At 39.5% G+C, this 27,478-nt stretch overlaps 1 protein-coding gene across 2 annotated transcripts; it reads left to right on the forward strand.

The window, feature by feature from the left end:
* The first annotated feature begins 149 nt into the window (after positions 1-149).
* zyg11l (zyg-11 family member, cell cycle regulator, like) lies at positions 150-27,478 on the forward strand. Of its 2 annotated transcripts, none has more exons than XM_081373437.1 (15): positions 150-437; positions 1,623-1,788; positions 8,719-9,488; positions 14,991-15,182; positions 15,593-15,769; positions 16,425-16,489; positions 16,573-16,672; positions 17,864-17,914; positions 21,554-21,715; positions 22,256-22,303; positions 23,909-24,112; positions 24,411-24,463; positions 25,578-25,675; positions 26,510-26,696; positions 26,814-27,478. In XM_081373437.1, exons 1-14 carry the CDS (start codon positions 435-437, stop codon positions 26,689-26,691), a joined length of 2,271 nt encoding a protein of 756 aa, XP_081229563.1. In that variant the 5' UTR covers positions 150-434; the 3' UTR covers positions 26,692-26,696; positions 26,814-27,478. The 2 variants fall into 2 exon arrangements, with proteins under 2 accessions (XP_081229563.1, XP_081229564.1); XM_081373438.1 differs by having other exon boundaries at positions 15,042-15,182.

Below are 27,478 nucleotides of genomic sequence, written 5' to 3' on the forward strand. Positions count from 1 at the left end.
TTTTAAAAGTTCCAAGCGACCACATTGCGGTTGTCCTGCTGTTTTTGCCGACGTTTAACAAGCAGCCAATCAAAAGTCTGTGCTAAGGGCGTCTGTCACTGAAGACACGCCCACCACAATAATCAGATGTCACCGAAGACACGCCCACCACGAGTGATCAGCTCAGCTGTCAAGATTACTTCACGTTGCTCGTTAGTTTTTAATGACAAACAAACTGAAAGCGACCGTTGAGCTGTATGAAAAGCGCAAATGTACGCAAACTGGACCAGCAGTAGCTAACGTTACTGTGTTCCTCTTCCTAGAGGAGTTTCTCTTTAAGAGCTCGACGTTAGCTGCAGTAATAAGATTAATCCTGTAAAGAGAGAAATCTAGGCCCATATGGCATGCATTAGAGAAGCTAACTGAACATTGGCACCTGTTGCAGCACATCTATAATGGTGAGTTACTCTATTTGCTGCTCACTAACAAACTAACGTTACATGTGTGAAAGAGATAAAGTGATTCAAAGATTTACTTTGCGCAAGTTTGATCTCTGAACTACAAAAACAACAACAAAACCGTAGTAACGTTCAAGAGCCATACATGTGTTATCTCTGTATTATTATTTCCGTTGGAGAAAGTGAATTTTGCGTGCTTTTATTACGTGTAATCTTTGAGTTTCTTTTTACAGCGTTTTATATTTTTGTAAACAAAAACAACAACTTAAAAGTGCCAAATAACCTTAATCATATCTGCAAATAGTTTGTTGACATACCATGTATTTGATAACATACGTGTAATTTTATCATTTGACTGTACATCAAAGAACACATCAAATTATCTATAAACATTTTGTTGTGGATATATGTAAAATTCAGTTGAAATAACAGACAACGCAGAATCCCAGTAAAAGAGATTCATCTGAAACAAGTCATATAAATTTACCTTTCAGTCTGAAAGGTAAATTTATATGACTTATGTACAGGTATTTATAGACATATTTGTAAGTGCCCATAAATCAATCAAAGCCATGTCTTAACAACATTGCGAATTCAAATAGAATGATTTCACTCAATTAGATGGGTTTTAATGAATAGCAAATATATCTGAAATGTACATGTAACTCATGAAATTGAGTAATAATCCCATGAATTACAGTTAGCATTAAATATATATAAAAAAAATAATTACAGTATTAACAACATGCCACTCTGGACCCTCTGTGCCTAATCTCACCACAAAGGTCTAATTTTCACTTCAGAAGAAAAAGCAGTATTTTTTACTGCACAAATCTAAAAACATTTACAAATAGACACAAAAACACTTGTATTCAACATAATTCACTTTCATTTTTTAATAGACACAAAATTTGATTAGATTGTGTTCATCTTGTCCCGTCGGTTTATAAACACATTTAAATGTATTTGTTTAACACTGCAATGGTTTGAATACAATTTCCTCAAAAGTAGACATGACAAATGTTTCTAAATTTGCATTACATAATGAAATATTTTACTGTTGGTTTTATATGATTCATTTAGACTCATGTATAACCATTTACTTCACTGTTTAAGACAGACTAAAGGCGTCATCAGTATAATTCATTGGTCACTATATGAAAAAATATACTATTTTTGTTTCAGGATGAAGAGAGTCCCTCGTCCCTGACTGACATTAGTTTGGCCTGGCTGTGTCACAACGTGGAAGTGCTTTGTGTTGAGCAAGAGAATGGATCACTGCAGCTCCGCCACTGTCCTTTATTTCCTCAAGAGCTGGCTGATCAGCTGCTGCACACGATGGCTCAGGAGGGTAGCTAGAAATTCAATATTTCTCCAAAAATCTCAATATTTTATTATATTTATTTCCTGATATTCGTGATATATATATTATAGTGAAAAGGGTGTTTTAATAAAGACAGCAACCACTTGCTGCTTCTTTTCAAACACAAAAGGAACATTTATTTTTCAAATGTACTTAAAGGTGCAGTAATCGATTTCTGAGAAATACTGTTGATATTTTAAATCAACTAGGAATGCTAACGATTAATCGATGATCGATTTAATCTTATAAACGAATCAAAACTTATCGATTAAGCAAGGTCGTGCTGCTCAACCACGAAACACTTAAAGCAGACACGAGCGGAGTTGATTGGGACCATTTTTCTTCAAGGCTAGAGTTACACCTTAATGACTGCATGTTTGCTTGTGGATTCACAGCCTTGTTGTTTTGTGCAAATGTAAGTTGTAATATTGTGTTTATTTTGTGTAGGCCTATTTACAGTTGTGGTCAGGATTAATGGCACCCCTGGTAAATATGATCAAAAATGGCTGTAAAAAATAAATCTGCATTGTTTATCCTTTTGATCTTTCATTCGCAAAAATCTAACCTTTCATTGAAGTAAAAGAATTGAAAGTTTGGGGGGGAAATCACATTATGAAATAAATGCTTTTCTCCAAAACACGTTGGCCATAATTATTAGCACACTTTTATTAAATGCTTTTTGCAATGTCCTTTTGCCAAGATAACAGCTCTGAGTCTTCTCCTATAATGCCTGATGAGTTTGGAGATCAGAGACCATTCCTCCATACAGTGTCTCTCCAGATCCTTCAGATTCCCAGATCCATCCTGGCGCTGCTTCTCTTCAGTTCAGCCCACTCATCTTCTATAGGGTTCAGGTCAGGGGACTGAGATGGTCATGGCAGAAGCTTCATTTTGTGCTCAGAGACTCATTTTTGTGTTGATTTTGAGGTTGTTTTGGACCGTTGTCCTGATGGAAGATCTAACCACGGCCCATTATAAGATTTCTAGCACAGGCTGTCAGGTTTCGATTTTTTTATCTGTTCATATTTGCTAGAATCCATGATGCCATGTATCTGAAAAAGATGTCCAGGACCTCCAGCAAAAAAATATGCCCACAACATTAAAGATCCAGCGGTATATTTAACCGTGGGCATGGGGGACTTTTTATCCCTGTCCATCCCTTGATCCATCTGGTGTGTTTGCTGCCTAAAAGCCCTTTTTTAGTTTGATCTGACCATAGAATCCTGTGCCGTTTGAAGTTCCAGTCGTGTCTGACATCCAAAAACAGCAAATTCAGTTGAGCGAGGAGGATTTTTCTTGAAACCCTCCCAAACAACATGTGGGGATGTAGGGGTTCACCCCAAGACTCAACTAATCTCTGCAATTCTCCATCTGTGATCCTTGAAGAGTCTTTGACCACTCAAACTCTCCTCCTCATCGTCCATAAGACAATATAGACACACATCCTCTTCCTGGCAGATTCGTAACATCTTTAGTTGATTATAACTTCTTAATTATTGCCTTAATTATTTTAATTATTCTTATTTATGGTCAAAATGGGGATTTTCAATTCTTTAGCCATTTTCTTACAGACACTTTCTATTCTGTGAATCTCAACAATCTTTTGCTGCACATCAGAACTATATTCTGTGGTTTTATTCATTGTGATGGATGATTCAGGGAATTTGGCATTTGTGTTTCCTCATATTTAAAGTCCTGTGAAACAAGAAGTCATAGCTAGACAATTTCATGTTCCTAGTCACCCTGGGGGCTGTTCCATAAACCAAGATTAGAGTATAAGCCAGGCTTATTTCGGTTAGTCAGGCTTATTTTTGGTAGATTCGGTTTCATAAATCAAACTTAAAAAAGTTCAAACTCAGTTACCCTGGCAACTTATGCTGGGAAACTAGCCTGGTCCAGGGCAGGCTAACTGTCAGGCTAAGCCTCAGTTGTTACACAGATCCTCTAACACTGACCAATAGGAACACAATGATATTACCACTGACACTCTCTCATACCATTATTTGACTTTATTAACCACTATTAGTCCAAAAATAAATACACAGTATACAGAAAATCAACTTAAATAAGGCTACAATGATAAATTAGCCTAGACAATATAGACCTATATAGATAGATAGATAGGCCTAAATACAATATATGTACTACAGGTTTTTTTACTGGCTGAATGTTTTGTGCCCAAGATTTAATTAGATTGTTTTAAAGATTTATGAATACATTTCTCTCTGGTTTTGTTTGGCAGCTGTAGTACATGTTTATGATTATTAGAAGAACATTAGAACACAATCTAAAAAAAGATTTTTAAAGCAGAAGTTAAAATCACAAAATTAAAAATAAATAATTACAAAAGCAGAGTATAAATTTTAACTGGTAAGATGAATCTGAGCTTAGTAATTGACAGTATATTAGCCTACATTTGATTTACCCCATTACAATAGTTATTACCCCTTTACAGTTATTGCTATCATAAAAATACAGGTTTAAAATTCTAAATAAGGCACATCTAATGTCCAAATAACAAATATTTTAGTATATATATATATATATAATGTACTTTATTATGTCTTTCAATTCAAACACATTTAACACAATTATACAAATGGACAGTTCCTTTAAAGACATCATATTTTCCCCCAATAAATATTCCTTATTTTTCCTTCTACTTTTTTTCTTTTGTGATAATACCCTCCAACACATAGCCTAAAAACACACATGATTAGAACAATAACCAAAAAGTACATAGACACTTTTACATATGATTTAAGGGGGAAAAGACAAAAAAACAATAAATAAATAGTAATAAAAATTTAACATTAACATATTTATATCAAACTCTTATAATGACACATAATTCCTAATAGTTATTCAAGTAATATTATTTGAATATCAAATATTCAATATTAAATAAGTAAATAAATAAAATAACAAATAACTAGAAATAAAAGAGAGGGAGGGTTATATAAAAATGTAGTTAATAATATATATTCCTTTATTTTATGGAATATTCTTTGATTTTAGAGTTGCACATATCTTTTCAAAATGTATACATTTGCTCTTAATTTCATGTTATCCTCTCCATAGTGTACTTTAGAAACTAAATCAAACCACTCATTTAAAACTGGGGATTCTTGCTTTCTCCAAAAAAATATTGCATTAAAAGCTGTAATTCTCAGCTTTCTAAATAAGTATACATCATCTTTATTAAGTAGCATAGGTTCTATACCCAAAACTATATTTTGTATCGCTATATATTTAGTTTCTTAAAATCTTCCCTGACTTAGGCTACTTCACTGAAGTATTTCTGTTCGCTAGAAGTTTACTGCAACTTATCCAACATCCTAAAGATAAATTATTATAATTAGAAGATATTTCTAGTGTTATAAAATATCGCTTATTAATTTTCCGAATTTTCCGATTTTAAGAATTATTGCGCTCCTATTTGGCGCGCATGCGTGCAGCAGCGCTCGTTCAATATGAAAATTAGCAGCAAAATGGATACATTTGCATGACTTTCGAACATTTACAGATGGAGAATATAACTGTAAACTGTAAGTTTTGAACTGAGGGGAAAAAAAAACATGTCACAAACGCATAAAACAGCACAAAATATACGCTGTTTGATGGTGGATCGATTTGATCCACGATCGACCTCTAGGGCTGCTTCAGAAACGCGTGCACACGCAATTCTAGACTAGATAAACCTGGATCAAATTAGTGAGATTGCGTGAGCTTCAATTACCTTTTATGGAACCACTTTAGCCCCAACTTATTTGTTAGGCTTATTCAAGTCCGGTTTTGGAGTTTAATCCCAGCTTTTCTAAGCGTCTTTTATGGAACAGCCCCCTGGTGTGCTAAAAAAAAGGTAAATATTATGTAATAGCCTAATATTATGTGATTTCCCCCGCACTTTCTATTCTTTTACTTCAATGAAAAGTTAGATTTTTGTAAATTTTTTGAATGAAAGATCAAAAGGATACAGATTTATTTTTTACTGCCATCTTTGATCATATTTACCAGGGGTGCCAATAATTCTGACCACAACTGTATATATATCTCTTATAGGATGCGTTTGGTTGAGAATTAAAGGTCCCGTTCTTCGTGATCCCATGTTTCAAACTTTAGTTAGTGTGTAATGTTGTTGTTAGAGTATAAATAATATCTGTAAAATTATAAAGCTCAAAGTTCAATGCCAAGTGAGATATTTTATTTAACAGAAGTCGCCTACATTGAACGGCCCGTTTGGACTACATCCCTCTACTTCCTTCTTTAATGACGTCATTAAAACCGTTTTTTGACCAACCTCCGCCCACAGGAATGCTCCCTCAACTCTACTGAAATTCTTTTATGTACTTGCGCACTTCTTATAACTTACTGTGTTTACTCAGCTCTTATGGTGATTTTCTGAAGTAAAACTGACGCTTCATCTTTTGTGTGATGTACAATAAACTTTATTAAACTCATCAGTATGTTTGATCATCATTCAGACAGCAGACTTGTAGGCTATTAATAAATAATGGATGCATACAAGCAGATGACAAATACGTTATAATAACCGTAATTAAACTACTAAACTATACCTGTTTCATCTCTATACAGCACTCTGACTCTGTAGGCATTATTGTCCGACTCGAACTGATCACCGCTACTGAGAGTTTCTGATATTATCATCATTCCGTGACATGAAATTGTCCTGAGAGACTGAGCGCGAGCTCATGAAGCTCCGCCCCCTGTGCCGTCCAGCAGCAGCTCATTTGCATTTAAAGGGCACACACTAAAACAGCGCGTTTTTCTGAGCCCCAAAAAATTACAATTTAAACATGCTGTAAAAAATGATCTGTTGGGTATTTTGAGCTGAAACTTCACATACACACTCTGGGGACATCAGAGACTTATTTTACATCTTGTGAAAAGGGGCATAATACGGGACCTTTAAAGGTGCTCTAAGCGATGTGACGCGTCCACAACATGAGTCACACATTGGATACAGGCGGGTATTGCTGCTCGGTCCGATCCAGTTTCAACAGTGTTTCTCAGGAATTGCTTACTGTACCTTTTAAAGGTACCAAATAAAAAATCAGAAAATTATACAAAAAGTGCAATCATCCTGCAAAAAGATGTGGTTGTTGCAACAACAACAGTTCTTTAGAGAAAAAAGAAACATTACATAGAACAGGTGACGGCTCTATTAGTTTGCATTATAATTGCATTATATTTCCTAGACGTAGATATTAGGTGGATAGATAGATAGTTTTACATAGATATATACATATTCAACAGTATTATTGATCTGCCTGCATTGACACCATTATATGAGAACTGAACTGAGCTGGATGATGACATCATGGATTTGTTAAAGGTGACTTGACTAGATAGATATTTCCTAGCAAAGATCTATTATCAGACCCCCCCCCCTCTGTTGCCAAGGTAATCACATTTTCTGATTCAATCCCACATTTAAATATAGTTGTTAATGAATAAACTTTGCAGTGTGTACATATAGCATGGAAAATGAAACTTTTATTCACATTGTGAATGGGTTATAAGCAGAAAGCGAGCAAAGAGCTCTCCGTTTACAATCACTGAAGCTGTCAATCACTTTTTTTATGGAATATTGCCGTATTTATTATAAAATATTTATCTGTGCACATAATTATTTTTAAATTCATGTGCCCCCGTATATTTTTTAAGGCCTGTTAACACCAAGGACGATAACTATAATGATAACAATAAAAATATAGTTCAAAAATCCTTCTAAATATAAAGTAATAGCAGAGTTCACACCACAACTATAACAATAACAGCACAGAGAAACGATAATGTTGAAATAACTTCCAGAACAATTTTTTTTTCCTAGCTGAAGAATTCTACAATGACAGCCAATCAGAATCCATGTTGCTTTAAAGAGACTACAAACTGCAGCACAGAATAAACAGATGGTGTGGACGCTAATATAGTAATGGTTATAGTTATTGTTCTTGGTGTGAATGGGCCATAAATCAAAATAACTTCCCCTTCCTCTCACAGTAACACTGATGACGTGTTTATCTGTCACGCACATGAGATCACAGCAATCGCAAACCACAAGGATCCAATCAATTCGGATCGACAAAATCAAGTCCCGCCCTGCATTTTTACCTTGTTCCAGATGCCATTGTGGTGACAAATCAAATCGGGTCTCTGTTTGGACCCCAAGCGATCCCATTGGCTCAAATTACTTTTAATAGGTACTCTCGTTAGCGCCTGCCTGATTACAATTCCAACAAAGTCATGTTATGATAAATGCTTTTTGAACTATGTTATAGTGATCATTTATGTCTGTATTAGTTAGCTTACGTGCTAGCATAGCATACAGATACCCAATTAGCCTGATAGCTTAGTTTATACACGCATTTGAACTTAGCCTATGTATTCACAATCATCTTTAATATAATTACGTGTAATTATGTGTTGAATTAAGTGTTAAATGCCAAAATATTTCAGTTATAAAAAGAATTTAATGATGTTCAATTATTCATTATTATTATTTAGGCTGCACATCTCGTCTGGGCACCTTGACTGTAATGCAGCTGTTTGCTTTTGCACTTTTATATATTGGACCAATTATATATTATTTTATTTCTTTCTTTTTTTCTCATTCTTTCTTCTTTTTTTCCCCCTTGTGTGTGTGTGTGTGTGTGTGTGTGTGTGTGTGTTTAGTCCGAGCCAGTGTTATTTGTTCTGTGTTTTTGAAAAACTTGAAAATCCTTAAAATAAAGTATTTAAAAAAAAAAAGATTATTATTATTATTATTATTATTATTATTATTAATAATAATAAACAGTTTATCAAGTGAAAGAAATTGTTCAATTTGTTCAACTATAACCCTTTGCTGTATTTTCTGTTGCATGATGTTGTGATCTGTTTTCCTGCTCCACTCAGGGGTCCTCAATGACAGAACCGTAGGCATTTTCCAGAACCTGGAGCACCTGCGTTTGCGGCGAGCGCACATCCAGTCCTCGCACCTCTCCGCCGAGGCCTTCAGACGGGCTCTCTGCCCTCACAAGCTTCAAGAACTGAATGCTTCACATATACACAGTGACCTCACAATCTCAGATATTCTCCACAGCATTACCTCCAGCAAAGTGTGCAGACATGGCCTTCAGACACTGTTGATGAATGGCTTGCATCTGTATGGGGAAGCAGGTGAGGAGTCCCTGCATGCCTCCTTCAACACGCTCCGGGGCTTAAAGAAGCTCTCTCTGGCCTGGACGGACCTGGAGGACAGAGGTCTGGAGGATATCTGCACAATGCCCATGCTGGAGAGCTTAGATATCTCCGGTACTAACATCACAGATCTAACACCTCTGTTGAACTGTGAGTCTCGGCTGAGGTCTCTAACTATGCACGGGCTTCAGAAGTTAGTGATGCCGACCTCCAGCCTCATCTTTGTGCTCTCCAAGCTGCAGTTGCTGAGGCACCTGGACATCTCTAATGACAAGCTGGTAATGGATGGAGACAACCTGGTGCAGCAACTGCTCGAGCGGCCAGGGATCCTTCCGCATCTTGTGTCCCTGGATGTGTCGGGCTGGAGAGGTGTCAGCGATGCTACCGTCCAAGCCTTTGTAGAGGTGCGGCCTGGGATGAGGTTCATTGGGTTGCTGGCCACGGGTGCAGGGGGCTCTGAGCTGTGTGGAGATGGACATCTGAAGGTAAGAGTCTTTGTTCACACTGGCTATGTTTACATGCACACCTTTTGTTTCAATTGGACTGAATTCATTCCGATTAATGAATCTGAACGTTGTGTTTACACGATCACTAAATAAAGTGATCGGGTTGATGTGCGTGTTTTATGTCACAAGCCTCAAATCGGAACACTGCACAAATATACAGAGTTTCCCACTGTTTGTGCATAACTATTCTACTATATTGGTTTTAAACAGCAGACTTAATATCCATCTCTGGTCATAATTTGGAGACAATGAACATATGAACCGTTGTGCTGTGCTGCTCATATTTTTCACGCAGTACAAATTTCATTCGGATCGAGCTCTATCTGATCGATTAAGGTGTTTATATGAAGGCTTTTCAGTCCGATTACTAACAGATTATTTGGTTGCATGTAAACGTAGCTAATGACTGAATAAAAAAAACTTAACGGGGCCATGAATTGAGAAATTTAATTTCCCTTGATCTTTTGACATATACGAGGTCATTTTAGAATAAAAAAAAAAAAATCTTGCTTGTTTACCGCGCGAGTCGCGCCTGAGACGCGGCAGTTCCTTAGGGCCGTTACACAGTCAACGCATCGGTACGCATACGCGTCCACAAGGCTACGCGTCGCTACGCTTCGGACGCCATTATGCGTCAATGCGTAGCCAAATGTGTCGTCCTAGTTTTTGATATGCGACGCGCCGATGCACGCAATACTATGTATACTCCATGACTGATGACACCCAATCATAGAGCCGAGCGTGAGCCTCTGCGTCATCGTTTCTAAAGTCCTCCGTTTTGACCCGTCTTCACTAAAACGCCCTCCGGAGATTCAAAACGGGGTCGGCAGCGTTTCTAAACTTCTCCGTTTGAGGTCTTCGTTTTTGCCGTTTTAGTCTGGACGGGAGGTGCAAACGTAGCAAAAGGTCTCTGTTTCTAAACGAAAACGCAGTAGTGTGGATGGGGCCTAAGAGTAGATTGAGATGCAAAGGCTGGAATAAAGTCAGCTTTATTGACTGCTGACTGACAATTCCAGAGACCCACAGAAAGAGAGAGAGGTGTGTGTGGGGATGAGAGACTGGGACGCAGATTAGCAGTATTGCGCTGCCTCCTGCGCGTGATGACAGAGCGTTCTTGAGAGACAACAGAATGAATATAAATAATTAATCATAACTCCTTATAATTAATTATAAATATTTGGATCAGTTAATCGAATTAACTTCATGTAACTGAATTAATATTACAATCAATCTGTTCGTCCAGCGAACACTCTATTGATCATCTACCAACTTTTCAGAAAGGATATTTTCCATGGCCACAGAAAAATAACTCTTCTTTAGCATGTAGCTGTGATCAGAAACGCTAAATTAACATTGATTTATAAGCAGACCAGAATCACGAATGTGCACAAAAGTTTTATTTAACTAAATCATGAACACATAACTAATCTGAGCAAACACACACAATCACGCGCGTATGCGTAAGTAGAATGGAAAGTGAAAGTGACTGAAAAACCATAACAGAACAGACGAATGAAGCTATGAAAAGAGTCATTTAACCTCCTGGATAAACAATCAGTCCCTTACTACAAAGCTCACAACTTTAGCCTAACAGCGATTTAGTAGGCTATGTCATATGATACTTGCATTTGCCTTCGCTGCTGAAGAGCGTCCGGATATACAGTCACGAGGAGAAAGTCTTGATAGTTCTGTCTGATGGTGCTGAAGTTGCAATTGATTTCTTCCGCTTTGAATGAAGAAGCGATGGTGAACTTGCGGAGTTAGTTGACTCTGTTATGGTCGAGGAAGGTACACATGGCTCGGTGTGTGGAGCATGTTCAGAGCATCCTAAAATTTGTCCAATTACGACACCGGAGGATGCTCAAAATCCTGCCGCGCCACTCACAGTTTTCTATTAAATTACATTATATTTGTCCAGCTTGTTGTTGTTGTGTTGTGCTCCCGCATCAACGCCACTTTGCCTGTTTGGTGATTAGATTCACTGATTGATGCGTTCGGAGTTTTGTGCGCTAACTGGCTTTACTGTACTGAGAACAAGAAATCTAAACCAATATGGTCCAAGGACAAAAAAAAAAACTATTCTTTTGAAAGATGGGAGGAAACACCCAAGCCTGCCGCTATAATCAGTCACTCTTGCGGACAAGGCAAAAGCCTGGCATGAGATAATTAATTCAAGCGCACAGTGGACATTATAAAAATATGAAAACACTGGTGTTCCATTACATTTTATTTTTGACAATATACACAATGTTTCAACAGGTTTATTTCGATCGCTAAAAATGTACATCGGTACTTCCTCCTCCTTAGTTAACTTGAAATCATCCACGTTCACGTTTCAATTCAGCACATCTGGAAACATAAAATAAAACAAAAATTCAATTCAAGACCCCTTTAATCTAATATGTAGTGGCATGATGTGGCAGCTGCTGATAAGAGTAGACGGTGAAGCACACATGATCCTCTAGCTTTACTGTTAGCATTTACCCGGAGCATGAACGGCACATAAAAAAATTTCTACCTGGGCAGTTCCTGACCAGAATAAGCAGCAAAGTGGGCCAGACTTTATGCTGCTATTCAAAAGTATGAGAGACTAGAAACAACATGATAGCTTGCAGAAAAATTACATTTGACTGCCATCTCATTGAGCATGTGACAAATAATACATAATCTAAAAATCAGAACTAATAGCAGGTTTTGCCAGGACCTGCAAATTCTTAGAAGATAAGATATTTGTAAACGGGCCAGTGACAAATAAGGTTTTCAACTGATAAAAAATTCAAATAGGTTAAAACTGCACATCAAAGTAGTTATTATCTTTATGGGGATGTTTTTTACTTATTACTAAAATCTCAATTTTAAACAATGTATTTTAAGCAGTTTAACTGAGAATCATGTGACGACACCAGTCAAAATGTCATACGGGATAACGTTAATGCATTTTCTAAATATTATGATATTAAAACTTTTCAAATCAATAATACTTAATGAATATATAAAGTGATGCAGTAAACAATATTTAGAGCTCAGAAAAAAAAAATTTGCACAACTTTTTATTCTCATTATATTGTGATTTCTTTAAATGTGACCCTACTTGTTCAAGTTTTTAACCCACATTTTAACACTGCAATGTGATTTAAAATGCAAAATGTCTGAAAATGTTTTACAGGACTTGGTAACATGTTATTATTGTTTCCTCAACTCCATGAAGTGAAATTATGCATTTCAATGGAAAAAAACAGCGTTATCCCGCCTGACTTAAATTGTTACTCGGTATGACACCATATGAGTTAACACATGAATTGTCATTTTTACAACACTTACACATAATAATGTTCATAAATAATTAATGTTTATGTTATGCAATGTTTTTCTAAGGAAATTAATTAGGCTGTAAAGAAATACAGATGTGGTTTTCAGTATGTAAACTGTTACACACAAACTCAGTGTGGTTTCTTCCAAGATTTGGCAAGTATACAAATACATTTAAACAATTTTTGTCATGTTTATGAATATCAAAACAGCACACCTTTTCAACATTAGGTTTAATTTAGTACTGAAATGTACCTTGAACCATTTTATTGATGATCATAGTCACTCTACATCAATATTAATAAATAATGTAAAGGTTAGAGTATAGGCGATCTTCACTCATTTCACTGAACATCATTTATTTGAACAACAAATTTACAAAAGCATGTTATTGAACAACATATTTATAAAGAAAAATCTTATTAATGGTTTGAAATACCTTGAATCACTAAATTTCATTAAATGAACACTACATTTTTTATAGACATTGTCTAAAATAACAGAATTTAGAATTAAAGCTGCAAGCAGCATTTATTGGGGTTCAAGCATTTAAGGCCTTTAAGCACATAAGCATTTAAGACATTAAGTTTTATTTAGCAAGCTTTTAACCACTGAAAAAATAGATGGAAAAGTCCATTTACAGCCAATACAGGCAATTTACTAGGAAATATGTGGTTTTCAAAGCTTTTTGACAGTTATAGCGCCACCTATGGTCCGATCTCCATAAAATTTTGCTTGCTTTTTTTAAAATGTCACATAGGCGTATTTTGCCAAGCCCCTTTTCTAAATTACCCTGTTACAGCCACCCAAATGCAAAAGTTAAACTTTTTTTCAATAATTATTGATCTAGAGTGTCCAGAGAATTGTCCTAGACTGGTCTGGTTCCGATCGGGCAAAAAACCTAGGACTAGTTCGCAAAAGTAGTTTTTTTAAACATATTCACGAATATTTAATGAACGGTTTGATTGACAGCAGTGGTTCTTGAGGCAAAGTTGTTCAGCATGAGGAGATCTATCAAATGATATGCATATTGTGTGGGTGTGTGCAACACCACGTGATTACAGAGCCGTAAAACTCGTTAGCGCCAACTAGTGGCCGATTTCTTTCAAAATTCTTACATACCTCTTGGGCCATGAGTCGAACATGCCCATCAAGCAAAAATGCATGTTGATGTCACTAGAGTGGATGGCCTGTTCTTAAAGGGGCGGATTCCCCAATATTACAGGTTGGACAATAATTAAATGCAATTGTAATTAAATATTATTATGAATTATATAATTTGCTAATAGGCCTATTCAACTAAACAATGTTAATGATATGTTAATATCACAATTTGAATGGAAATGATACAAATTAAAGCTGAAAACTGTATAAGAATATATTGTCAAACACATGCCATCCAAGATAACGGATGACATTATGGGCTAACAGAAAATAACTGTTATCCTATATGACAAAATTGTTATCCGGTATGACAAAACTCAGTTTAAATCTTAATCAGGCAGTATTTTTGGCTACCTATAGAAATCTGCAACCTTTACCCTCAACTTCCAAATATGTAAATTCATGCTAAATAAACATATTTACATAAAATCCACATTATATATGTTATTTTAGCGTTATCCCATATGACACAGGATTTTACTACATAGTGTGCTAGTGAGGAAAAAGGGTTAGTTAAACACATTTTATGAAAGACATACTTACCTTTCACCATTGTTTGGGGGCCCTTTAGGGTCTTCCTGATTGTTTAACATGCTGTCTCACATCGTGTCAAAATAAAATTCACAATAAAATTGCTCCAGTTTGCTTGTTATCCCGTATGACATTGGCTAACAGCCAGTTTTGGGACAGAATGCTCCAAAGCATAACAATTAACTGGATGTCATATTCTTTGTAATATTTAAATATATTGTTGTCAAGACTCATACAGTAATGCCTGTGGCAGAGATGTTAGGGTTTATTAGATTTTTTACAGTTTGTTTGGCTTTTTTGTATGTCACTCTAAGGTCCGGACAGTTATCCGGTATGACATTATGTGACTATAATGTCTAATAATTCTTACACTTTGTAATACCCTCAATATATGTTCATATCATTTGATAAACAGAGATCAATAGATTCAATAAATGTGCTTTTTATTAAATATTTCCTTATTTTGACTTCATAAAGGGGTTTGGACATCAAAATTGCACGTCATGTCATTGGGCCAAACACATCCAGGTGGCTGGAGAGTCCAATTTGACCCAACTGTGTGAAGCCTTGAGGAGATACAGCGACCGAGAGAGTTTTATGCGGGAGGTTCTCACACATCTTTATAGTCACACCAACAACATGGATGGACCTCAGCCAAACATATTAAAGGTACAAAAAATTCTTCTTTAGCAGTTCTTCTGTTGTCTCATCTGTATTTGTGAACAACATATGTTAAGCTGGTTTCTTACTAGGATCAGTAAATAAGATTCAAAAATATCCTTTAAGTTTTGAGGAATCACACCATATCACATTTTACAGCCTGAACCAACATTACCTTGTTATAACTCACCCTAGTGTCGTTCCAAACCTGTAGGACCAGTTCATCTTTGAAAAACAAATGGAGATATTTTTTATTGAAATCTGATAGATTTCTGTTCTGTATCATAGCATAATAAAAGAAACAATCCCTTATAACCTCCCTTTACTGTAAAGGGTCTTGACTCATGTTGAAAAACACATTTTTCTAGTGTGCTAAATGACATTTACAGCCGATGTACATGTGGCTCTTCCTGTTGCAGCTGGTACTGGCTGGAATGCAACACCACACAGATTCTCTCCATGTTCAGCTTGTGGCCACTGCATGCGTGTTTAACCTGACCATACAGGAGCTGGTGCTGGGAATATCCTTACGCCTGGCGGGAACTGTAGTTCAACAGCTTCTTACAGCCATGAAGAACTTCCCAAACCACGAGCAGGTATAAACACACTCAGGCTGCATTCAATATTTATCCTATCCATCGTCCAACGGTTTGTATGATAAAGCACCCAGATAGTATTTTATCCATCCATGCATTGGGGTCAATGTTGCCCACAGGATTTTTCTAACTGGTTTTCCCCAAAAGCCCCCTTCCCGTCTGCAAGACAGGTAGTCCTGCCCAAGCCATTGATTGCGCCAATGTTGCATACAGTTTCAGCCTAGTCAAACAGAGCGTGGTTTTAACAGCGCCGCAGTTTTTACAACCTACATAATGGATTACTTTATAGTTGCTTCTGCTCTGTGTTTTAAACTGGCACAGTTAAGTTTCCATTTTGCGCCGCCATGTTTCTACAGTAGCCCTAAACGGACAAACTTCTCTACAGAACGCATTTCATTACTCTTTTTTTCTTCTTTTTTGTTTTTCTTCTTCTTCGTTGGTGTTTTTAGAGGCAACTTGTACCGTCACTCTGTTGAATTAGCACGAAGTAGTAGTAGTAGTAGTAGTAGTAAATTAAATAAAATAAAATATAATATAGTTTTTTTTTTTATTTCTTTATATTTTGCCATTAAATATGACCTAAAATTATTCTTGGCAATTTTTGTAAGATTCACCCTTTATTGACTGTCAATGTCTAATTTTTTTCTGCTTTTAGTTGCAGAAGAATTGCCTGCTTACCCTTTGCAGTGACCATATCTTACAGGTTGTCCCATTTGACAGGTCAGTCCATGCACATTTCCTCAGCGCACTTCAGCTTATTGTTGATGTGGCTTAACTTAGTCTTGACCCCTGTTCCCGGATAGATACGAAGCTGCTAAGCTGATAATGATGTTGCTGGGGAATCACGGAGATCAGACGGTGCAGAGAATGGCAGTGGCTATAGTCTCCATACTGGTGTCTAAGGTAATTACATCTCATTCTGTTCAATATCTACAACCAGGAGAAGCTTTGATGCTGTGCTGAGCTGTTAAGTTCAGAGATGTTTAGTATTATTAAAGTCGGCATGAAATGGAAGTTGCGCTAGCTATTTTTTCTCTGTTGTGAGCTGTGACCTATATCTGACTGAAATGATTTGTCAAACAAGAAAAAATCTAGGACGGTGCTTGATTTTGTCCATGGGGAGTTGATTGGGTGGTTGGATGGTTGTGGTTTGCTATTGGTGGATCTCATGTAAGTGACAGGTTGTCCCGCCCTTGCACCAGTAAACGCATCATCAGAGAAGAGATGTCATTGCAAGGGGGAGGGGAAGTTATTTTAAACTTTATGAACATTATTTTAAAGACTTTAAAGAAGATATATTATCTTGCTGTGTTTTTAATAATAGTAGATTCAAAAGTAAAAGAAAATAAGGCAGTAAAAAGTAGTGAGTGGCGTATCGAGTGCTTAGGTTCTGGAAGTAAAAACTCCATTCATTTTTTCCATGGTAAAATTGATTTGTAACAATGACTTATAAACCCTTAAAGACAGACCTGTTGTGAGCTCCAAGGTATGGTATGCTTGTTGATGCTATTTGTTGCATTATTTTATATAGTTTATATTGAGGTAGACATTTACTATTAACAAGTTGCTTATTAGTATGCAAGTATGCATATTATTGACTGTTTATTAGTACTTATACGGCACATATTAATGTCTTATTCTGCATGACCATATTCTAAAACTAAAAGAGTTTTAGAATGGGGAACATATTTAGACATAGAAAGACCTAATTTATTTTTGTTGTGCTACGGCCCATACTGAGCAACGCATGTTAAAATCATATTTCATGTACAACAACTTCTTTACCTACTATCAATAAGCAGTCATTCGGACTTTATTGGGGGGTAACCCTTAATTAATGGTCTATTAGTTATAGAATATAGTCATGCTGAATAATGCTAGAATTTTTTTATGACTTTTAAAATCCCTGTTGGAAAAATATAACTGGGACAAATACTTTTGGAACCACCGCCGCTGAAAAACATATTACCATTGATTTTGAGATCTGCTTATATGAACAAAAATCATTATCAAATAATTTTCATCTCTGGGACGTTATGAATGTGTAAAAGGTTTTGAGGCTGGAGAATTGAACTCTTTCTCACTTCATTGCAGTTGAGCACAGAGGAGATCTCAGAACTGGGTGCAGAGGCATTTATAATGAAGGTAAATGTTTTCCTTCACAAGTGCTTTCATTTGCTGTTGCTGTTTTAAAGACTCCAATTAAATAAAAAGTTTTGTGGCTTTTGGTCCATTGCTATTAGCTTTTAAGCCATCTATGTGCAATGTACTCCTGGATGTTGGCAATATAGCTTGTAAAATATACAGATTTAAAAAAAAAAATCAGCCTTTCTCTTGGATCAAATCCAGCCCACGAGTCCGCCCCAGAACCCACGAGTCCACCCCAGAGCCCTCTCCAGCCCACGAGTCCGCCCCAGAGCCCCCTCCAGCCTACGAGTCTGCCCCAGAGCCCCCTCCAGCCTACGAGTCTGCCCCAGAGCCCTCTCCAGCCCACGAGTCTACCCCAGAGACCTCTCCAGCCCACGAGTCCGCCCCAGAGCCCTCTCCAGCCCACGAGTCCGCCCCAGAGCCCTCTCCAGCCCACGAGTCCGCCCCAGAGCCCTCTCCAGCCCACGAGTCCGCTCCAGAGCCCTCTCCAGCCCACGAGTCCGCCCCAGAGCCCTCTCCAGCCCACGAGTCCGCCCCAGAGCCCTCTCCAGCCCACGAGTCCACTCCAGAGCCCACGAGTCTACCCCAGAGCCCTCTCCAGCCTACGAGTCTGCCCCAGAGCACTCTCCAGCCCACGAGTCCGCCCCAGAGCCCTCTCCAGCCCACGAGTCCACTCCAGAGCCCACGAGTCTGCCCCAGAGCCCTCTCCAGCCTACGAGTCCGCCCCAGAGCCCTCTCCAGCCCACGAGTCCGCCCCAGAGCCCTCTCCAGCCCACGAGTCCGCCCCAGAGCCCTCTCCAGCCCACGAGTCCGCCCCAGAGCCCTCTCCAGCCCACGAGTCCGCTCCAGAGCCCTCTCCAGCCCACGAGTCCGCCCCAGAGCCCTCTCCAGCCCACGAGTCTGCCCCAGAGCCCTCTCCAGCCCACGAGTCAACTCCAGAGCCCACGAGTCTACCCCAGAGCCCTCTCCAGCCTACGAGTCTGCCCCAGAGCACTCTCCAGCCCACGAGTCTGCCCCAGAGCCCTCTCCAGCCCACGAGTCCACTCCAGAGCCCACGAGTCTGCCCCAGAGCCCTCTCCAGCCTACGAGTCTGCCCCAGAGCCCTCTCCAGCCCACGAGTCCACTCCAGAGCCCACGAGTCTGCCCCAGAGCCCTCTCCAGCCTACGAGTCTGCCCCAGAGCCCTCTCCAGCCCACAAGTCCGCCCCAGAGCCCTCTCCAGCCCACGAGTCCGCCCCAGAGCCCTCTCCAGCCCACGAGTCCGCCCCAGAGCCCTCTCCAGCCCACGAGTCCGCCCCAGAGCCCTCTCCAGCCCACGAGTCCACTCCAGAGCCCTCTCCAGCCCACGAGTCCGCTCCAGAGCCCTCTCCAGCCCACGAGTCTGCCCCAGAGCCCTCTCCAGCCCACGAGTCCACTCCAGAGCCCACGAGTCTGCCCCAGAGCCCTCTCCAGCCTACGAGTCTGCCCCAGAGCACTCTCCAGCCTACGAGTCTACCCCAGAGCCCTCTCCAGCCCACGAGTCCGCCCCAGAGCTCTCTCCAGCCCACGAGTCCGCCCCAGAGCCCTCTCCAGCCCACGAGTCCGCCCCAGAGCCCCCTCCAGCCTACGAGTCCGCCCCAGAGCCCTCTCCAGCCCACGAGTCCGCTCCAGAGCCCTCTCCAGCCCACGGGTCCGCCCCAGAGCCCTCTCCAGCCCACGAGTCCGCCCCAGAGCCCTCTCCAGCCCACGAGTCTACCCCAGAGCCCTCTCCAGCCTACGAGTCTGCCCCAGAGCACTCTCCAGCCCACGAGTCCGCCCCAGAGCCCTCTCCAGCCCACGAGTCCACTCCAGAGCCCACGAGTCTGCCCTAGAGCCCTCTCCAGCCTACGAGTCTGCCCCAGAGCCCTCTCCAGCCCACGAGTCCGCCCCAGAGCCCTCTCCAGCCCACGAGTCCGCCCCAGAGCCCTCTCCAGCCCACGAGTCCGCTCCAGAGCCCTCTCCAGCCCACGAGTCCGCTCCAGAGCCCTCTCCAGCCCACGAGTCCGCCCCAGAGCCCTCTCCAGCCCACGAGTCCGCCCCAGAGCCCTCTCCAGCCCACGAGTCCGCCCCAGAGCCCCCTCCAGCCTACGAGTCCGCCCCAGAGCCCTCTCCAGCCTACAAGTCTGCCCCAGAGCCCTCTCCAGCCTACGAGTCTACCCCAGCGCCCTCTCCAGCCTACGAGTCTGCCCCAGAGCCCTCTCCAGCCTACGAGTCTGCCCCAGAGCCCTCTCCAGCCTACGAGTCTACCCCAGAGCCCTCTCCAGCCCACGAGTCCACTCCAGAGCCCACGAGTCTGCCCTAGAGCCCTCTCCAGCCTACGAGTCTGCCCCAGAGCCCTCTCCAGCCCACGAGTCCGCCCCAGAGCCCTCTCCAGCCCACGAGTCCGCCCCAGAGCCCTCTCCAGCCCACGAGTCCGCTCCAGAGCCCTCTCCAGCCCACGAGTCCGCTCCAGAGCCCTCTCCAGCCCACGAGTCCGCCCCAGAGCCCTCTCCAGCCCACGAGTCCGCCCCAGAGCCCTCTCCAGCCCACGAGTCCGCCCCAGAGCCCTCTCCAGCCCACGAGTCCGCCCCAGAGCCCCCTCCAGCCTACGAGTCCGCCCCAGAGCCCTCTCCAGCCTACAAGTCTGCCCCAGAGCCCTCTCCAGCCTACGAGTCTACCCCAGCGCCCTCTCCAGCCTACGAGTCTGCCCCAGAGCCCTCTCCAGCCTACGAGTCTGCCCCAGAGCCCTCTCCAGCCTACGAGTCTACCCCAGAGCCCTCTCCAGCCCACGAGTCCGCCCCAGAGCCCTCTCCGGCCTACGAGTCCGCCCCAGAGCCCTCTCCAGCCCACGAGTCCACCCCAGAGCCCTCTCCAGCCCACAAGTGTGTAACCGCTAGTGTGTTAGGCTGTCACAAAGTCCCATCACCATCCCAGTCACCTTAGCACACTACATTTCCCAGCATCCCTCCTCTTCCTCACCTGCACTTAGTCAGCCATCACCTGCACCTGCACTGATTACTTACTTGAATATTACCGATTCCCAAGTTCCTGTCTCCTTGCTCCTGTTGGGCTGTTTGTCTTCTCCAGCATTCCCTTCAGCATTTCCTCAATACCTGTATGACAAAGCTCAACAGCAACTTAAGCTGTGTGTGTGGATTCACTCACCTGTTAAGTCACGATCTCTATCTTCACTTGCAAAACCTAAGAACTGAAGTTTAATACCCGTCTTCATCATTGAATGACTGTGTTGTCATTACTCACCTGTGTTTGCAATTTTCTCAAATAAAGCACTGTTTTTTCACTGATCCATCTCTCTCGAGTCTGCTATATCCTGACAATAGCAAATAGCAGAACATGTCAGACTGTGATGCAAGCTAAAGTTTGTTAGTTATTAAAAAAGACAGGCCTTTAATATGTCCCACCCCTTCTGTTTCAATAGCAAATACGTCAGCACAGGAAAGACAAATTCTTCAGAACATTTAATGGGGTCTTTTACAATAAACATACTGTTCCCCTAAAGTACTATAGGATATGTAAATGGATAAATTCTTAAGCTTCTATTGCAAATGCCTGAATGGATAGATGACTACATGAATAGACCAAAACAATAGATTTTATTTCCCTTTCTGTGGAACTTCAGCAGTTGCTGAGCATCGTTCAACAGAAGGCCTCACTGGGTGTAGTGGATTCAACTCTGAAGTTTGCATTAAGTGCTTTGTGGAACTTGACAGATGAGACGCCCATTGCTTGTCGCCATTTCATTCAGTGCCAAGGACTGGAACTCTACATGGAGTTGCTAGAGGTACACAGACATGCACTCATGCACAACTAACATGCACAGTTGGACACATTTGAAGTCAAGTCACCTTTATTTATATAGCGCTTAATACAATACAGATTGTTTCAAAGCAGTTTTACGGTGATAAACAGGAAAAGGAGTTCAATTCAACTCTAAAGCAGCTCTAAAGCAAATTCTTGAACTTAGTAATACTTCTCACAAAAATAAACCTGTGACCATTCTCTCACCCTCATGCTGATCCAATCCAAACTAGTATGACTTTATTTCTTTTGTGAGACACAAAAGAAGATGCTTTAAATAATGTTGATAACCAAACCATTTTGGTTACCATTGACTTCCATTCTATCGACAAAAAAACACTGAGACATTTCTCAAAATATCTTATTTTTGTTTTCCACAGAAGACAGAAATTCAAACAGTTTTGGAATGACATAAGTTTGAGTTAATGATGAGTTAAAGAATTTTCATTTTTGGGAGAAAAATGCCTTTTAAATGGTTGTTAATTTTCTGTATCTTCTCATCACTCTCTCCTCTCCTCCACAGTCATATTATTCTGAGTTCTCCATCCAGCAGAAGCTCCTGGGCCTTTTGGTAAATATATTTTAAATGTCATGTAAAAACTGGATTAATGGATGTAATTATGGATTAATTACAAAGCAAACAGCTCACCCACTCTGACATGATCACTTTTGGTCACACAAAAATCTAAATGAACTCAAAATTATTAATTGCTCAGTGTTTATTTGTTGACTAATGGTCCAAAGAAAAAGAGAATATTAGGAAGAGTTTAACAACTGAACAACTGTTAACTGTAACAAATAAACCACCATAAACTATTCACAATATGATTTTTACTGTTTTATTGTACATTATACAGTTGTTGTTAATATTCTTGAAGTAATTTGAAAAATGTTCAGAAATGCATAAATATGAAGAGGCTTTAATGTGATTTGGTTTAAATGTATAGTATGTTAATATTATAGCGTTGGCTGCTTGTTGATAGTGTAAGTAAATGGTATTTCATATGCTTTCCTCTGTATATCTTAGTGGGAGATATTGATTCAAACTCCTGTGAGGGATTTTTGATCCATTCTCGAAATTTCTGGCAGGTTTACACTTTATATTACGGTTCTATTCATTATCATTAAGTAACAATGAAAAGTAAAAAGTTATTGATAATTTTTACATTTACAAATGCATTTTAAAATGTATAGGTGTTCAAATCAAAACACTAGTTAATGTATTATGATTCAAACATGAAAAATTAAAGTTGTTCCAAACCTCCTCCTGCTGAACACAAAAGAAGATGCCCAGCTGGAGTGCCCTTAATCTCCACCAGAGAGCAATCCTTCCTAGTCCATTACCATTGCTTCACAAACTACGTTTCCCATAAACCTTTGCCTGGACTCAATGTTGTGTGATTACATCCACCTGTGCATCATTAACTTGTTAATCCGGCTGAATCTGAAGTCGCCCCCTAAACCCTCATTCACTATTACCTATGTTAGTCCACTAATACTGTTGACTTAAAGGAGTGAACGAATTTTGGACAGCTGTTGAGCATACATCGGTTGTACACTTGTTATTGCAGTGCAATGTGGGATTGAATAAGTGCACTCAATAACGTCCACTATGGATTCGGACAACACTACAAATGGTCAGGCTACTTAACACTACTCAAATAACGCCCTATTTGAGGCGATTTTGGATTCAGCCTGAGTGTCTTTTAGTCAGGAAGTCAATGAACATCAACTGTTTGATTACTGACATTTTTTAAAATATCTTTTGTTCAGCAGAAGTAAAAGATTCATACAGGTTTGGAACAACTTGAGGGTGAGAAAATGATGACAGAATTTTCCTTTTTGGGTAAACTATCCCTTAAATAATTAATAACAGTATATTTATAAATGAAAATTAACCCAGCAATTGTTTATTGTTAGTTGATATCTAATGCATGAACTAATGGTGATGAAATGAACTTTATTAGGTGTTAGCAAGGAAAGTTTGGACTCCTGAAATGTCTTCATGCAGTTTGTTAACCTGCAAGGAAAATCAGGCCATGTCCGTATTCAACCTTCAGCGTGTCCCCCATGTGGAATCGTGGGGGTTTTAATATTCTGTTCTAGAAGCTTATCTACTTCAAATGACGAATAGCTTGCTCAACATTGAAATCAGCGAATCTCCTCTGTGCTCCAGAATAATGTAGCAGAGGTGGAGGAGCTGCGGATGGAGCTGATGGATGAGGACCTGGTGGAGCACATTCTCTCACTCTTAATCAACCCAGAGATGGAGGTGGATGTCCGTTACTTTGCTGGAGGGATCCTGGCACATCTCACCTCAGTCAGGGGGCCTGCGTGGGGTCTGGATGCTGAGCTGCACTGCACAGTGCAGGAGAAACTGGTGTGTGTTCTTGTGCATGTGGTTTATGAGGACGGAATTGTGTATAATGACACTTCCTGTGTCCCTCGTAAAGCAACTGGCTTTAAAAACATACTAAACAGTGATTTATGGAAAATAATAAAAAATGCAGAAAGTTTTCTGTGATGTTTAGGGTTAGGGGATAGAATATTCAGTTTGTAAAACTATTACGCCTATGGAGAGTCCCTGTAAACCGTGTGTGTGTGTGTGTGCGTGCATTAGTTCAAATGTATGTGTTTTTTATGTGCTCAACTCTGCACCTTGAATCTCTCACTTTTAGCACTCCTCTATCCTATCATGGAGTTCTCCTGAGCATGCAATGGTTTCCTACCGGTAAGTGTTCTAATATTTACTTTTTTATTGATGATTGTGTTCATATTATACAATAATCAGTCAAAAGATAGGACACACCTAATCATTCCATATTATTATTATTATTATTATTATTACTTACCAAATTTCAGAAAAATAGTGCAGCTATAATATTACACAAATGGACATATGGGAATTGTGAAGTGAGCAAAGTTTGAGTTCACCTTTTTTTTAAAAAAAATTACATTTTAGTTTTGGAAAGAAATTTGTAGGCACGAGTTATATTTATATGTGTCTACAAGAGTAATTTTAAGCTTTTGGGCAGAGGCTCTGATAAAAAGGATCATGAGAAACATAAATTCAGTACGTGCTTCAAGACATTTTTGGTGAACTATCGGGTTGATTTTCACCAAAACTATTAAAGCACTTGAAAAATAACCAGAGCTGTCATTTCTTTCTTGCTTCCACATTTATTAAAGCACTCAAAAGTGTAAGTCATGATATACAGCCATACAGCAAGCTTTTTGATCAAAAGGGCCACCTAAAGCATAAAACTGTATATTATAAGAAAATGTACTGGCAAGGAGTAGCAAATTCTGCCATCATTTCTTCACGCCACCTACTGGACTGGAGTGTGTAGCGCTAAATGGTGCACAGGAGAACAATGGCTGAAGTCACCATTTACATGTACAATTAAGGGATAGTTTGTCCAAAAATGAAAATTCTGTCTTCATTTAATATTTTTTAAATTAACTATCCCTTTAAATATCAAGTAGTTTTTCACCAAAACAATAGATGAACTTGAAAAATAATCAGCAAGCCATTTTTATTATTAGTGAGTCGTGATGTGCAGCCATTGTGTTAAATTCACCCAACCAACTATTCATTAAAATCTTATTTTTCTATTTCTTTCAAACAAGAAAGACTTTGTCCAGAAGAAAGGAGGAGAAAATCCAAAGAATAAGCTGGTCACTTGTTTCCATGCAAATACACACTGTTTATCGTATTTAAATGGAAAACCGTATAGAAAGTTTTCAAAATTCAACAGTCATACAAATTTTGTAATGGAACTGTTCATTTAACACTGCAGTAGCACAGACAGCTTTTGATGTCTTTCCTTCTCTCTGTCTTCCAGGACGCTCCAGCCCTTCTATGCTTTGCTACACATCTCTCAGTGTTCTGGTGTTCAGCTGTGGGCTCTCTGGGCCATACAGTTTGTCTGCTCTCAGAACGGTAAGAAAAAAGCCAGAGAGTTCATTGAGATACACAGCAAATCCCCGAAATCCCTTGCTTTTCACAGAAATTAGTTTAAAAAAAAGTTTAGTTTGATTATAGTGACATTCACTACTGGCCCATTATACATATTCAGAGTATATTTACACAAAGTATGTTTCCTTACCAGGCTCCATTCAAACCTGAATTGTGAATTCCTGAATTTAAATTGATGTTGGAAATTGGAGGTATCTTTGTAATTCTAATTTAAGGAATTAAAGTACATCCCCACTGGTCCCACCCAGCCAAGTCATTTATGATGTACAAACATTTTTATTACAGATATTTTGCGGCAATTTCCCAGAAAGTGGTGATTTTGTTGGGATGGAAACACTTCTTTATTCACAAATGTTTTATTATGTCACAAATGTTTTATTATTTAAATGTTTTAACTATGTGCATAAGTTAAATTCGCAAGTTTGGATGGAAACATAGCTAATGTTGCTGCTATAGCTTCAGATAGAAAATAAATGAATAAATAAAAAGACGGCTGTGCAAATGATTCAGTGAATAGCAGAGAACAGCATGGTCATTCCGATTAACACACTGTCTAGCACACACAAATACACTCTCTAGTTGTTTATGTGCACGCTAGGGTTGGTAGTAGCCCATGTGATGTGGTTGTATGATGTATGCATGTTTATATGCGTGTATGATTTTGGAATAGGGGAGTGTCTATACACTTTACTCTGTAAGGCAAGAGAGAACTTTACTGATCATGTGCTGAATAAATGTCATCTTACTTAGTGGTGAAATTTCGAGCCACTTACAGAAGCTCTTGTTCTCTTGTTGTAGCCCCTCAGTACTGCAGTATGCTCCAGACGGAAGGAGGTACAGACTTACTGAGAGTGCTGAGCACCCATCCAGACACCCACAGTGACGTGAAGTGTCTGGTAGAAAACATCCTTAAGATCCTGGAGCGAAACCTTCATCCCGCCAGCCCAGGTTCAAAACGTGCTAACATCTCTCTGCAGTGAACAGGGTCTGTTAATGTTGTCGTTACTTGTGATTTAATCATTTTAGGAATAACTCTTTAAATGTCTGTATTTTCAGAATTTAAAACACTCATGTTCTTGTTTGGTCTGTCTGCTTTTTCTAGTGGAGGATTTTCAGTGACACCACAACAACAAAAAACCCAATGGATTTAACATGGTAATGCACTGAAGGATTCAAAAAGGGATGTACCACTATGTACCCTTTTAAGAAGACATTTCAGAACTCTAATACAAATGAGATTCAACAGAAGAGCACAAGCACTTATCTAGTGATTAAAAAAAAATATATATATATATTTTTTTTTTTGGCCTAAACTAAGTGTTTTTTTATAGTTTGTTATAAAAGTGTTTAATTTATGAACTTGTGAAACGCATAATCCCACCCCAAAACTATTGGTGGAGCCAGTCTTGCTGTGTAGGTTGACCTGGATGCTCAAACAACCAGCATATGAAAAGCAAAACATATATTCGATACATAAGTTGCACTGTTCGTTTAAACTTCTTCAATAGTTTAAAATTCATGTTTCTGGATGAAAAACGACACTACCATAATCTACGTATACGCAGATGCCTCATTAGTGACCGTTTCTATGGGCCGCTATAAGCCATCCCCCATATTGGAATGGTTAACACTGGTTAGTGAGCACTTAAACCGTAATACAAAAAATATATAAACACAAGCAAAATAAAATCAAGCAGAGATTGGTTTATACGGTGATTTAAGTGATTTAAGTAAAATAAACATTCAGATTTGAGTTTTTCAAAGCAA

Source organism: Scardinius erythrophthalmus, assembly GCF_964197995.2.
Source record: "Scardinius erythrophthalmus genome assembly, chromosome: 9".
Taxonomy (NCBI): Eukaryota; Metazoa; Chordata; class Actinopteri; order Cypriniformes; family Leuciscidae; genus Scardinius; species Scardinius erythrophthalmus.